The 12,583-nt window shown below is 42.0% G+C and overlaps 1 protein-coding gene across 2 annotated transcripts in view; it reads right to left on the bottom strand.

Annotated features, from left to right (window-relative positions):
• Positions 1–347: 347 nt before the first annotated feature.
• Positions 348–12,583, bottom strand: part of CPM (carboxypeptidase M) — a 28,612-nt gene continuing 16,376 nt past the window's right edge. For both annotated transcript variants that reach the window (XM_030960282.1, XM_030960281.1), the window contains exons 4-9: positions 5,902–6,074; positions 4,233–4,417; positions 3,817–3,987; positions 2,852–3,004; positions 1,697–1,845; positions 348–1,047 (exon numbers count right to left, since the gene is read on the bottom strand). In XM_030960282.1, coding sequence (XP_030816142.1) covers positions 808–1,047; positions 1,697–1,845; positions 2,852–3,004; positions 3,817–3,987; positions 4,233–4,417; positions 5,902–6,074 — 1,071 coding nt within the window. In that variant the 3' untranslated portion in view covers positions 348–807. The remainder of the gene's footprint in view (positions 1,048–1,696; positions 1,846–2,851; positions 3,005–3,816; positions 3,988–4,232; positions 4,418–5,901; positions 6,075–12,583) is intronic.

Raw genomic sequence — 12,583 nt, 5'->3', positions numbered from 1 at the left:
ATAAAGCCATTGCTAAAACTATTCAAAGAATTCTGAATTGTATGTGGTTCTGTGCCACAACAAATTCAGTTAAAAATGGACACAGTATAAAGCTGTCTGTGACTCTTTCCACATTGCTTTCAGCAGCTCTGCTGTAGGAGAACATGGTTTTCAGAGCCACAAATTCCTCCCTTTTCCCTGTTGGTGTGGATTATCATCCAGCTTCCACACCACGGCCCTTTGGTAGATACATTTCATTTTCATCTTCTTGTCTTAAAACATGTCTGTGTCACTGGCCTTTACCTCATTTGAGCCCTGAGCCATCTCATCTGTCCAGGTAAGAAAGAGCATATATAGAAATGCCATTCTTCATTTATAGCAGTGGCTTTATTATGAGAAAATTAGTATTGAGCTGATGACTTACAGTCATGTGGCACCTGAGCTGTTGGCTCAGTGAGGAACCTGAGCTTGCATGAAACATTGCAGTACAATTCTCAATGTTTTGGAATTTGGGAAAAATCTTCAAAATGTATTTGTATTTTCTGCATCAGAATTCTACAGTTATCAGCATAGAGTGTATGAAATTTCTTCAGAGTAAAATATTTACATAGAAAAATATGATAGTCTGTTACAATTAAAAATATGTCTACTATAAGTAAAGTAAAACATTCAATTGTCAAACCAGTATTTTACAAAATACAGTAAACATGATTGTGAATCTGAGAATCTGGTTTATAAAAACATACTTTCGTTTGCATATACAATTCCTTCTCTGAAAAGCCACATTTGTGCAGGAAGATTTTGCCTTTGCCTTTGTCATTCCTGACTTTATTTGAAAATTGCAAGCACAACGGTCATTAAAACCAAGAGATGTACGGTTGGTTTTACTGCAGCTGAAGCCCGTGTGAGCTCTTGGTAGAGGGGAGTTTTGGGACATGAAGCAATTTTTGAGCTGATCTTATCTGAGACCTCTGGGAAAGAGAAATCCTGTTTCACAGCACTGAAGTTTCCAGTGTTGTCAGGTATTTCCACTGTCTTCAGCATGGATTTAAATCCTGGTACTGTAGCCTAGGAGCAAACACAAGAGTTCTTCCTTGGTTTGAAACATTGAGTTCAAGTGTGAAACAATATTTACACTTTAAATGTACAGGGCAAAATGTTCTAAAGATACATTTGAGAACATGGACTGGGAAAAGAGTGAAGTTTTCATGTTATAGCAATAAGACTCTTGCTGTACAAGAGTCAGAATCCTGCAGTGATGCTTAAGCATAAGCCTTTGGCAGCAGGCAGAGCCTACAGGGCACGGACGTTTGGACTCCCACAGAGAAAGCATTTTGACACAAGGAAGTGACAGTCACCCATGGTGGTGTCAGCCCCTGCTGCAGATCCCAGGCTCCACCCTCTCACCCTGCAAGAGCTCCGTGGTTTGTTTCAAACACCTCAAGCTCCTGTTGCTGAGCTCCAGACTCATCCCAGCTGGCTGCACCTTCAAGGTCCAAGGAGTGCTTATCTCTGGACACTGAGGACTGTATCAAACAATTCCCTTTCTGCTGACTAATATTTAAATACATATTTTTTAAAAGTCTGCTAAAGAGTCTTTACACCTCCTACCTATGACATGAGCATCTCAGCTCACCCACCTCTAAGGCTTCAGCCTCACTGTGCTCAGGACCTCAATGCAATTGGAACCAATACTTCAGTAAGGCTGCATACTCACATTGATCACATACGTCCCAGGCAAAAGGAGAAGGAAGTACTCCCCTTGTTGATTTGTTCTGTAGGGGCAGACATGTGGCCTTCCTTTGGCTTCCACGATGGCATTGGGAATAGGATTCCCATTCTTATCAGTAACTTGCCCTTTGACACCTATGAAAAAGGGAGAGGAGGAAAAGATCATGAACTGTAACTGGTGAGCCCCCTTCTCTGAGAAAGGCAGACTGTTGTGTTGCTGGATGCCCTCAAAGGCTATTTCACCACTTTTCAGCACATCTAGTATTATCACTAGTCACTTCGGCCTTGCTCAAGGGAATAAAACCAGAAAATCCTTGGCTGTTGTTGTTAATAGTTTACCCTCGTTTTAAGTTAGAAAGCAGCATTGTAATCTCCTAATACTCCAAATCTCATTTGCTGAAGGTATCATACACACTTACTGTATGTCCTTTACTGAAGGGCTTCAATCTTCGCTACAGGTTTGGCAATTTTTGCACACAAACACAAACACACACACACCCCCCCCTTCTTTTTTGTGACTTAAAATATGTCAGCCTCTTGTCTAGTATTTCCCAAAGGCAGAATACCAACAATGTCTGCTTATGAAGTAGTTTCCCTTAATTCTCACACACCATCTTCAAGGCAGCACAGGCAGAGATAAAACAGCAGTCAGATATTTAGGGCAACAAAATGCAAGATAAGCAACAGGTTTGTGCAAACTCTTCAACCCATTGTAAAGCACCACAGCTTCACTAAGCAGCAGTTCCCTTCTAAATGTGAAGTTGGATCACACCTAGAGAAGTCTTTCAAGTTTACAAAATCCAAGCAGCAAAGACCCATGACACTAGTGCTGAGGCATACATACACTTAGAGACCTTTGAAATTATTATACTCCCAAGGCTGCTCAGGAAAACAAGGGGAGGGGGGGAGTGCATGGTCAGACAGCCCCAGGGCCAGCCCGTTGCTCCTGCCCCAGCACATTTTAAGCCCCTTGCACACCTGTAGCAGCCCATGGCCTGACACACTTTTAAGTTCTCCTGCCTTACCCTCCCTGGCTTTGTAGCACTTCCTGTTCAGAAGCTCCCAAGGGGCTGACCCAGCTGCTGAGGAGTTGCCTCTAAGCTGGCCCCAGTTTTCTCTCTGCCCCCACTCCCATACCCACCTAGATGTACTTGCTTGATATATTCGATCAGAGCAACTTTGTTGTCTCTCCAGAACTTTCCCAGCTGGTCTTCTGGAGGATATTTACAGCATGACAGCTCCAGTGTAATTTCAAAACACTGTCCCCAGACGTAGTTGTAATCTTGCATTCCACCTTAAAAGTGAAATAAAAGTGTTCAGCTGCAAAGAAACACTAAGGTCAAATTAAAGACAAATAGGAGAGTTAAAATGTTGGTACTTGCATCATACCTGTAAGAAAAGTAATTCAGATAAATTATTCCTCAATGCCACACTTGTATTTACTGCCTCCTGTGAAAAACCAACTTAATTATTAACTCTAGTTACTCATAGAGTGTTGTTTTCTAAAACATACTTCATTTTGGAAATGATGATGATTGTGGCTGAGAAAGGATGGGTCTTTGACTTCATTCAAGCTTTTCCAACTAAAAAGGGACAGATAGGCTGGCATAGGATTTGTCACTGCCAAAGCCATTCCAAGACACTTTTAAGTCTTTCAATACAATGAAAACAACATACACAGTGCACAAGCCCCATATTCTATTTGGCTGTGCATAAACAACAAAGAAAACTTTTATTTCCGTAATTAAACATTAAAAATGGATGACATATGAATAGAAGATTGGTTTTCTTTCTGAAAGAAGATCTTGATGCCAAGCAGTGTGCGCACGTGTATGTAATGTATACAGCTACTGCAGGCCTTAAGCAAGGGCACAGAAGCAGGCAAACAGCAGTGCCTGCCTCATTCACTTGTGGAATTGCTGGCTGGTGGAGATTGAAAACATCCAGGTCCTGCTCACAGAATCTGCATGAATGAGTTGACTTGCTTCCCTCATCAGCCCTCTACTCTGACTAAAATCACTGCCCTTTCATCATCAGAGATGGCTGGAGAAAGTGAGAAAACATCTTACCAGGAGCAGCTGAATGAAATATCAATGACATTCTTACCTTCCAGCTGGTACCAAGAGTACCCGTTGGTAATGCCTTCTTGGAAGGTTTGCCTGTTGTCACATCCCTTCCCTTTGTACATGCTGGCATGGTTGGAAGAATAGGTTTTTGCCAGGTGAATAAAGACATCATCATCTGGAGATCTGCTATAACCTCTCAAAGAGCCAGTAACTGCAGAGTGAAGATAGTCATTGTGCAACTCTCATTACTGTAAAACACACAGTGTTGGCTTACATGCAGGATAAACATCTCCCAAAAGGCCATATTAGGCACTGAATTGGAGTTTATCAAATTCTGCCCATCCCAGCTCAAAAGCTAGAAGAATTTTGCAGGAATTCTTATAAATTTTGCTTTGGTACAGCCAACGTTTCTCAACCCAGTCAGTTGTGGGAGAACAGAGTTTGTCAGCAGCTTACCTGGGTTACCATTATCAAAGGTGTAACTGGCAACCAGGGCACCTCCATGCAGGTTTGCTGAGAGAACAAACGTTTCATTTTTGATCCAGTCCATTACTGCTTGAGTCTCTGGCTGAATGCTGGCCCTGTTGTCTTCAAAGGCATCGGGAAAATTTCTGTTCAGATCTTTGCCATTCGCATTGTACCTTAGAAAGAGAGAAGAAATTCCCATTACTGTTTTGCCTGTGGATGCTTCCATATCACCAGCCTCCCACTTCTCCAGATCTGTGGTGTGCTAGTATCTTCAGAGAATAGGGAAGATGACCATTTTTTATTTCTCAAGCGTTACAGTGATGGAGTTCAGTTTGCTTTCTGGCAGCACTGGAATTTTCATAGGCCACAATAAAACATTTCTAAGTGGAAACAGAGAATATCTAACTTGCACATAGAATGCACACCTACTCATAACCGAATTAGAAAAACCAGAGCCAGATCAGAAGGACTTTGTCCTCTTCCTGTATGTGTTTTTCCTGCTTGTATAGAAGACCAAGGTAACTATTGAATGGCTGTATCCTTTGGGCTATTCTCACTCTCAACAGACAGAAAAAAAATTGAGTCAAACACAGGATGCATTTATAGGATGCATTTATTATTCTCCCTGAATCTTAACGCCCAGCCTGCTCAAACACTCTCTTGCTTTTTCTCTCAGATAGGTCAGCACAGGAATGAAGAGGGTATTCACTGTTGACTGTGTTAATTTTTGAGCTCAGCAAGTTAAACTCTGTCTATTTGACAGCGAGGGGATAAAAAATACCCACCTCCATACAAGTCCCATCTATTTGCTGAGGAATACATTTTTTTTTAATAAAAAGGAGGGCCTACACTGGTCACCTAAAGAAGAACTAAGCTACCTAGACTTTCTTTTCACTTGTTTCTGATGTTGCCAAGGCCAGTGATCCAAGAGAACTTCTAGCTCATGGGTTTGCTTTTTCTGCACGTTCCAAATCTGTCCTTTGGGCATTTATTCCCATTCTCTCACTGTCTCTTTCCCTCTTCTAGTTTGTCAAGCTTTTCATCCCCTTTTTGGTCTCTGTAATAGTCACAATAAAGAATGCAAAAGCACAGGATGCAATGCCAAGTTATATTTTCTTCTGTGTAGACTTTTTTCCCTACCACCACTATTAGCAAAGAACCTATTATAGCCAGCTCTGCTTGTGTAACTCCTCCTTACTAAATCCACATTCAACATGATTTTTAAACACATGGCTGAAGTCCATTCAACAAGGTTAGACACACCTTTTCTCATTAAGAAGGGTTACAGAATTCTCCAATTGAAATAGATCCCTGTGGGTGGAATTTTCCTTCTTTTCCTGTAGCACTCTAAAGGTGCTACAGAATAGGGAATTGTGCTTGTATTCACAATCTGGGTCTCCTGCCTAAAAGGTGAAGTCATGACACCATTCTGACCAATTTTTACTGGCTCCACCACATATAAACACCAGTCTGACTCAATCTTCCAGAAACTCTAAGCTATAACAATGCGTCTTCAGAAGGGCACAGGCAAAAATTAGCCCTAGCACATCCTGCAGACTCTGCTCTCCACCAAGTGTGATTCAGTCTTCTGGCTAGCTGCGATTATTACTCCCCACCCATTTATTTTACCTCTCCCACCCTCCTAAGCCACCCTTACCTTCCTGGTGTGTAATAACAATCAGGCACTTTTGTAGCTTCAAATCCATCAGGATTCATGGTTGGCATGATATGAATCCGGGTATTATTGAGCAGCCGGGTAATAACTGGGTCACGTCCATAGCTGGTCACCAGGAAGTCTATCAAATGGAGCAAGATTTCTCTCCCAACAGTCTGTGTAAAGAAGCACAAAATTTACTTTAAGTCTGATATGGAAGAAGAAAATAAATAAATAAATATCCACTGCCTTGAACTTCCAGGTTTTTCTTATGGACTACACAGACATACAAGGCATATGAGAGCACACTGATCCACATTACTTTGTTTTATGCTCTCCTCTAAATATATTTAAAGCAACTGAATAGATTAAAGGAATCACTGGAGGGTTTTCACAGGGATTTTAAACCCAGAACAACCAGACCTTTTTGTATAATGGGAAGCTGACTGTGTCAGATGCACTGCTTAAATCTTGCATGGATAAGGAACAGCTATAACAGAAACTAAAGTTGGCTGATAAACATCATGTGGGCTTGGGAACACTCCTCTGCATTTTCTCAGTCCCACTGCAGGGTCCCAGCTCTGAGCTGTGACCCCACACACGAGTGCCAGCACTGTGTGGCACCACTTGGCAGCGGATCTTCAAAAGGAAGGGAGGACAAGTCTGCCACGTTTTCCAGGATGCCACAGAGCAGGATTTTTTCTGGTTGATCCTCTTTTATGGGAAGTTAATATTAATACAAGATCAAAGAGGCCACATAGATACTTCTGTTACATTGCTTTATTTTAATGACATGAGCATGTGCATTGGGGTAATAAAAAAAATCCTTAGAAAAGGACAAGGAAAGACATTTGGATACAGACTTTCGATCAAGGAGAGGCAGTGACAGAGAAACAGCTAAACACATATTCCTGTTCATATAAGTCTGTGTAAGTCATGAAAGCTGACATGCCCCTTTAGTCTATCAGATTTTAGGCAAAATAGTGTCAAGAGTTAAGGACAATTCTATTCTACCCCAGAAACCACTGCTAGTGTTCATTGAACCTTACTTTCCAGGGGCACTTTCCACAGCACTGTGACCAATGCCTCAAGGGTGCTTTAGGGTTCCTAAACTCTGTCTGGAAAGGGAACAAACCAAGACTTGCAAGTAGATGAGTTCCAGCGATAATTTATCTCTACTTTATCTCCAAGAACAAAGCCTGGTATATCAGAACAGGATCTAAACCAGTACCTGAGTATGTGAAAACAGACTGCTCTGCAGGTTTGATAAATATACTCTGTGAAATCCAAGAAGGGATGCAACCGAACCTGTCTTTTACAGGCAGCTCTTGAAAAGGGTGATAGACATCTTGGGAACATTATAAGGGTGGGGGAAGAAAGGAGAGGAGAGGACAGGATAGGAGAGAAATCAGCCAACTCATGGCCCTGGGCATGAGAGATGAAATTACCAGACTCAGAATCAGCAAGAATAGCTCTACCACAGAGACAAGACTGGACTGCTGCCTGGGAACCTGGCAAAGTGCTCTTCTCCTACAGTACTGCTCTTCAGTGCCTGACCAAAATAAGGCCCCAAAAGAAAGGGTAGAGAAGCAGGAGCAGAAAGCGGGAAAAAATAAAAGTAACAAAAGAATGTGGTGGAAAAGAACAATGTTTACAAAGAATGAAAGACTACCAGATTTTCAGATTATATTATTTGCAATTAAAAGTTAATCCCAGATTTACTTATACATACAGTGTTTTACAAACTCTTTTATAGGATTCCTGGTATAGCTGTTGTTGTACTCAGGACATCAGGCAGTTCAGATTATCATTAGAGTGTTGGCACTGTGAGAGAAGAATATACTTATCGCCACTGTTTTGGTGTGGTAACACAGGGATGGTTTTGTTTAGGTCCAGAGCACCCTGCATTGCTTGGGAAAGCACATCTGGAAGTCTCTGAGGGAAAATTTTTGTTTCTGGGAAAGTTCAAGGTCAAGTTTTGATCAAGCCCTTGGAAAGCATCTGCTGCTCAGTCAAGCTTTACCCAGTTACTAAAGAGGTCAGGAGTGTCTCTGGATAAGAGTTATGAGTCACTTAGTTTTATTTTAGAGCTTCAAATAAAGGATCTAGACACACTGAAGGTAGCTGCTGACAGTAAATTCAAGGACAGACACCTTCACCAGCCTCAGGTTTAATATGAAGATAGAGAGAAGAGCAGGGGACAGCATGTATGTATTCTGGGGCTTTGAGAGGACACGAACATTTAGCTTTCATTGCAGTATCCGAAGGGAGATGAGAAGCCAAAGAAGATTGTGCCACTGTATTTCCCAGGAAGGGTGAGAGAAAAGCAAAGGAAATCCCTTTCTCCCACCTCAGGGATACAATTAGACATTAAGTTTCTCTGTGCACTTTCAGATGTCAGCTTCCTACTGTGCCCCAAAGGGAGAAAGTCAGCAGGAAAGGCTTCCAGTGATCCTCAGGGGAAGCCTTGAATGGAGAAGTCTGCATGTGTCAGGACATGGGTCAATGCTGTAGAAAAGGAGCAACTGCTGCTCCTGAACACAAATCCTTTAACCTTCCTGACTCTGCCTGCTGGCAGGGCTGTGTCAGCACCCTGCTCAGCTGCCACAGGCATTACTCAGGAAGCCTGAGCAGCAGCCAGTCAGGAGATTAAGGTTAGGCCCAATTGCACCTGTGCTGTAACACTTTTCTGCACCAGCCCTGGGTTTAGAGCAGTGCTGTTACCACATGATAGAGACCTAATACCAGGGGACTACGGGTGGATGGACTCTGCCCATTTTTATTATTAAAATGCTTTCCTTAAACATGGCCTGGTTTTTAAGCTGAATGATGTTGAAAGAAAGATCCAAACCATCAGGTAGGACCTGTTCCAGGGCAGCACAGCCTTGCCTGGCTCCCTGCTCCAGCCCTGGCTGCTCCACAGGCCAGGCTCAGCATACCAGGCACAACCCCACCTAAGGAAGCACAGAGTGAGCAGCAGGCCAGCCTGGTTTCCCACTGAAATGCCACACTTGCAGGATGTTATTTTTAACACTTGTGCTGCACTAATTATCATGCACTGCTGGGACACACCCCACTGGGGCTGCCCCTCTTGGCTAAAACACACCAGTGCTGAACTGCCTGCTTTGCCAAGTTTGGCACACATCCCTTCATTTCTGCAGCAGCAATCTCTATGGCCATCTGAGAAATACCACATGTATGACAGGGAAGTGCAGCTCTCTGGTTTATCACTGAAGGAAATGCTTCTGAACCAGTAACTGCCACAAGTTGTTATCACCTGGTCAAACTCCACCAGCTTCAGGATTTACCTGGCTGAGACATGGGCAGCTTTTTCTTTTCCCACTCAGAAGAGTGTGAAGAAAGATAAGAAAAAAAGTAACTGCAGCAAGGCAGTGTTAAAATGTGCTGAAATAGACCTCAGCAACATCCAGCTTTTTCCAAAGTCTGTTGTTAGCATTGAGATTTGATTGTTTGGAATTTTGAAATCTCTGGTGCTTCTCTCCTTTTTCACATCACATCACCTAACACTGAAGCTAGGTGGAAAATAGTTCACTATACAATAAATGTTTTTTATAAATAGTGGGGTTTTTCCTAGAGCAAATGCTGTTTCCCTGCAAATCACTTCCATAACATATCACACAGGACTGGGACACGGGGATATGGACTTAGGATTCCTTATAGGAGTATATGCAAGTCTTCTATAAGTTGTGCAGTACATGCAGTATTCTTTTTGTGCAATTGGATGATAAAAGAACAGCCTTTTTTCAAGAGTGGTATTCTGATAGTGTAAATGCAGCTTCCATTAATTTTTTAGAAATAAGTGTAAGAAATTCTGTAGAAGCTTCATTAGCTTATTGTTTGGTGGTTTTTTAAGACTCCATTATATTGATCCCAAATAAATCTACTCCAGCCCTTAATCACTTAAGCTCTGATATTTCAGGAAACCCTACTGTGGATATGACTATGTCTATGATGACATGAAAAATAGGGTAGAGTTACTTTAACTTATTTCACAACATAAGGCAGCAGATAAACACATTCTTTCACACTGGCTAGTCCAGACCTATCACTATAGGCTCAGTTTCACACAGTGAAAGAGGAAAACTACTATTTTCAATAATATTTTACTACTCTATTATTAATATTATTATGTTATTTATAATAAATTGTTGTTTATTATAAATAAACAATCATATTATTTAATATTATTTGCATTGTTGCTATTTTATATACTGAGAAAATAAAGTGATCAGAAGTGGACACTTTAAAAGAAAAGGACTGATATCAGCACTCAATCCTGAAAGAGTTATCTTGTGGTGGCCCAGTTACACTACAGCTGCAGAAAGTTAAAGCCATACACTCGACACATGAAAGGGGAAGAGCAGAAACACACAGGAAGTTTCCAGCTTGTTCAGATGTGCTTTTCCTTAAGGGGTTTCCCTGCAGTGATACACATGGCTCAGGAACAGCTTTCCAATTAGATCTTGTTTGTTCAGTTGCATAGAATGCACTCCAGTCACTGGCACAGAGGGTCCAGATGGTTTTGCTCCATTTATGACTTAGGAGTTTTTGGGGGTTTGGTTGTGGTTGATGTTAAGCAGGGGAGTTCTTCCCCAGGGAGGAGTGTCTGACTTAGAAAGAGAAGGTCTTTCAAGAGCACAGGACTGGGACAAGAGAGGCTGCTGTCTAATTCAGAATGGGAGCTGCCCCAGAAGATCAGGCAACCTCTCCCTCACCCTCCCCCTGCAGACTTTAACAACATTTCACAGGCTTATGCATTATGTGCAGTCAGTTACCACCATCTTGATTAAAGTTAGCTTAAATCAGTTTTCATTTGGCTCAGGTTAAATAAAAAGTAGTGCTAAAAATGGTGTCCAGCTTCATACAGGCAAAATAAAGAATGGGAGAAGTTTTTTGTTGCCTCTCAGTGGATCTGGGGCAAAAGTTCACTCTATCTGGCAACAGTGAACACAAATGACAATCTTTTAAATCTTGGCTGGTTATGTCCTAAGAGTATCAAGAAAAATAAACTTAAAAAAATCTTTTCAGTTCTTAAAAAAGTACTCCTCTCATGGTATTGCATACTCAGATTACTTTATTAGAACTTCCCTATTGGGCAGCTTTCCAAATAACCTAGATTTTCTTCCAGCAGCACGTGTGAACAGCCCACACACATGTAATGCAGGTTCCACCCCAACTTTTATGATTTTGGAGCAGTGGGCCAGCTGAGTCAAAGTTAAGTGTCATATGCGTGATCATAGCAGGCTGGAAGGGCGGCTTCACCAAACAACACTTGAGAACAGAACTTCTCATTTTTTATCTTCTGTGGAAAATGTCACTGAAGCACAAAAGGCCTGACTGGATCAACGAAGCCATAATCCCACAAGTTCAATTTATGAAAGACTCTGGTACACAAGTTGAAGCTTGTTGTGTAATTAGTGCAAAGCTTATCTGCTTAATATATTGTAGGGGTAGTTGAATCTATCCCCAGTCACTAGTCCAGCAGAATCTTAGATTATGGGGAAAAAATATTCAAGTTCTCCAATGCTTCTCTATATGAGGAATTCATTTCCTGCCATCTGAAATACATTTATGATCAGATTTTAAAAAGCCACAAACACCAACTGTTTGTATGTTTAATTGTTTCACCTGTATGTACCCAAAAACCACATATAGCAAAAATCATCATGAGGCTCTGAAAAGGAGGAATAGCTCTATTTCTGGAATGTTCCCTAGGTGTGAGCTTGGTCTGACAAACAACTGGAATGTTGGATGCCTTAGCCAGGCAGTGCAAGGATCAACCCTGCTCACACCATCTGGCACTGTGTCTGACTTTAAAAGAAAATCCAGCCTCATTTCCTCATGAAGTCAATAAAAAACTCAGATCCTAGGCAGTGATCTGAGTTGCCAATTCCCAGCAATTCCCAGCCCTGTGGATGTGCAAACAATGTGTGTTTCTATGGTCAAAGCTCCTTATGTGTGTCCCGTTGGGCAGTGATAATGACAGGGGTGCTTCCTTGTGGAGCCCTCAGTACGTGTGGCCTTTTGCAGTCCAGCAATATTGGATTTGCAAGCCAGCCCATCCTGGATGAGATCATATCCTGCCCTCCACCTCCTCCCCACCAAAGCTGGGTGATTTAGAGTCAGAGGTTTGCAATCCCCTCCAGCAGCCCGCAGGGACTGTGGGATGGAGCCTCAGCTCCTGGATACCTTGGTGACACACACCAGGTGTGCTCCAGGAGCTGCAAACCCTGTCTTGGGCACCCAGTAACAAATGTACCCACCTGACACCATGAACCAGCTTCCTCCCACACAGAGGTAAATTCCCAAGCAGTCAAACTCCCAGCAGCACTTTGAGCAAGGCCAGTGTTGAACAAGGTGAAACTAGTCTAACTTGGGGAAAAATTCTTGGCACATAATGTCACAAGTGCCTGTAGGCGTGCAAGTGCTCACACACAGCAATAACTCCTGACACGTTACCCTTTGCACAGGATACACTTTCTACTACACCCATCTTTCTTAGTTTTGGGAATTCGCAGTCTAGCACATATATATATATATACACCTTGCTACTCCTGTTACATTATTTAACCTTCACACAAAAGACTGCATAAAAACATATTGTGCAGTTTAAACTTATCCTGCTGATGACTAATATAATCAGATAAAGGCAAAGAATAAAAGA

The sequence above is a fragment of the Camarhynchus parvulus genome, chromosome 1A (genome assembly GCF_901933205.1).
Source record: "Camarhynchus parvulus chromosome 1A, STF_HiC, whole genome shotgun sequence".
NCBI classification, from domain to species: domain Eukaryota; kingdom Metazoa; phylum Chordata; class Aves; order Passeriformes; family Thraupidae; genus Camarhynchus; species Camarhynchus parvulus.
This window is presented reverse-complemented; position numbering and strand designations above follow the sequence as displayed.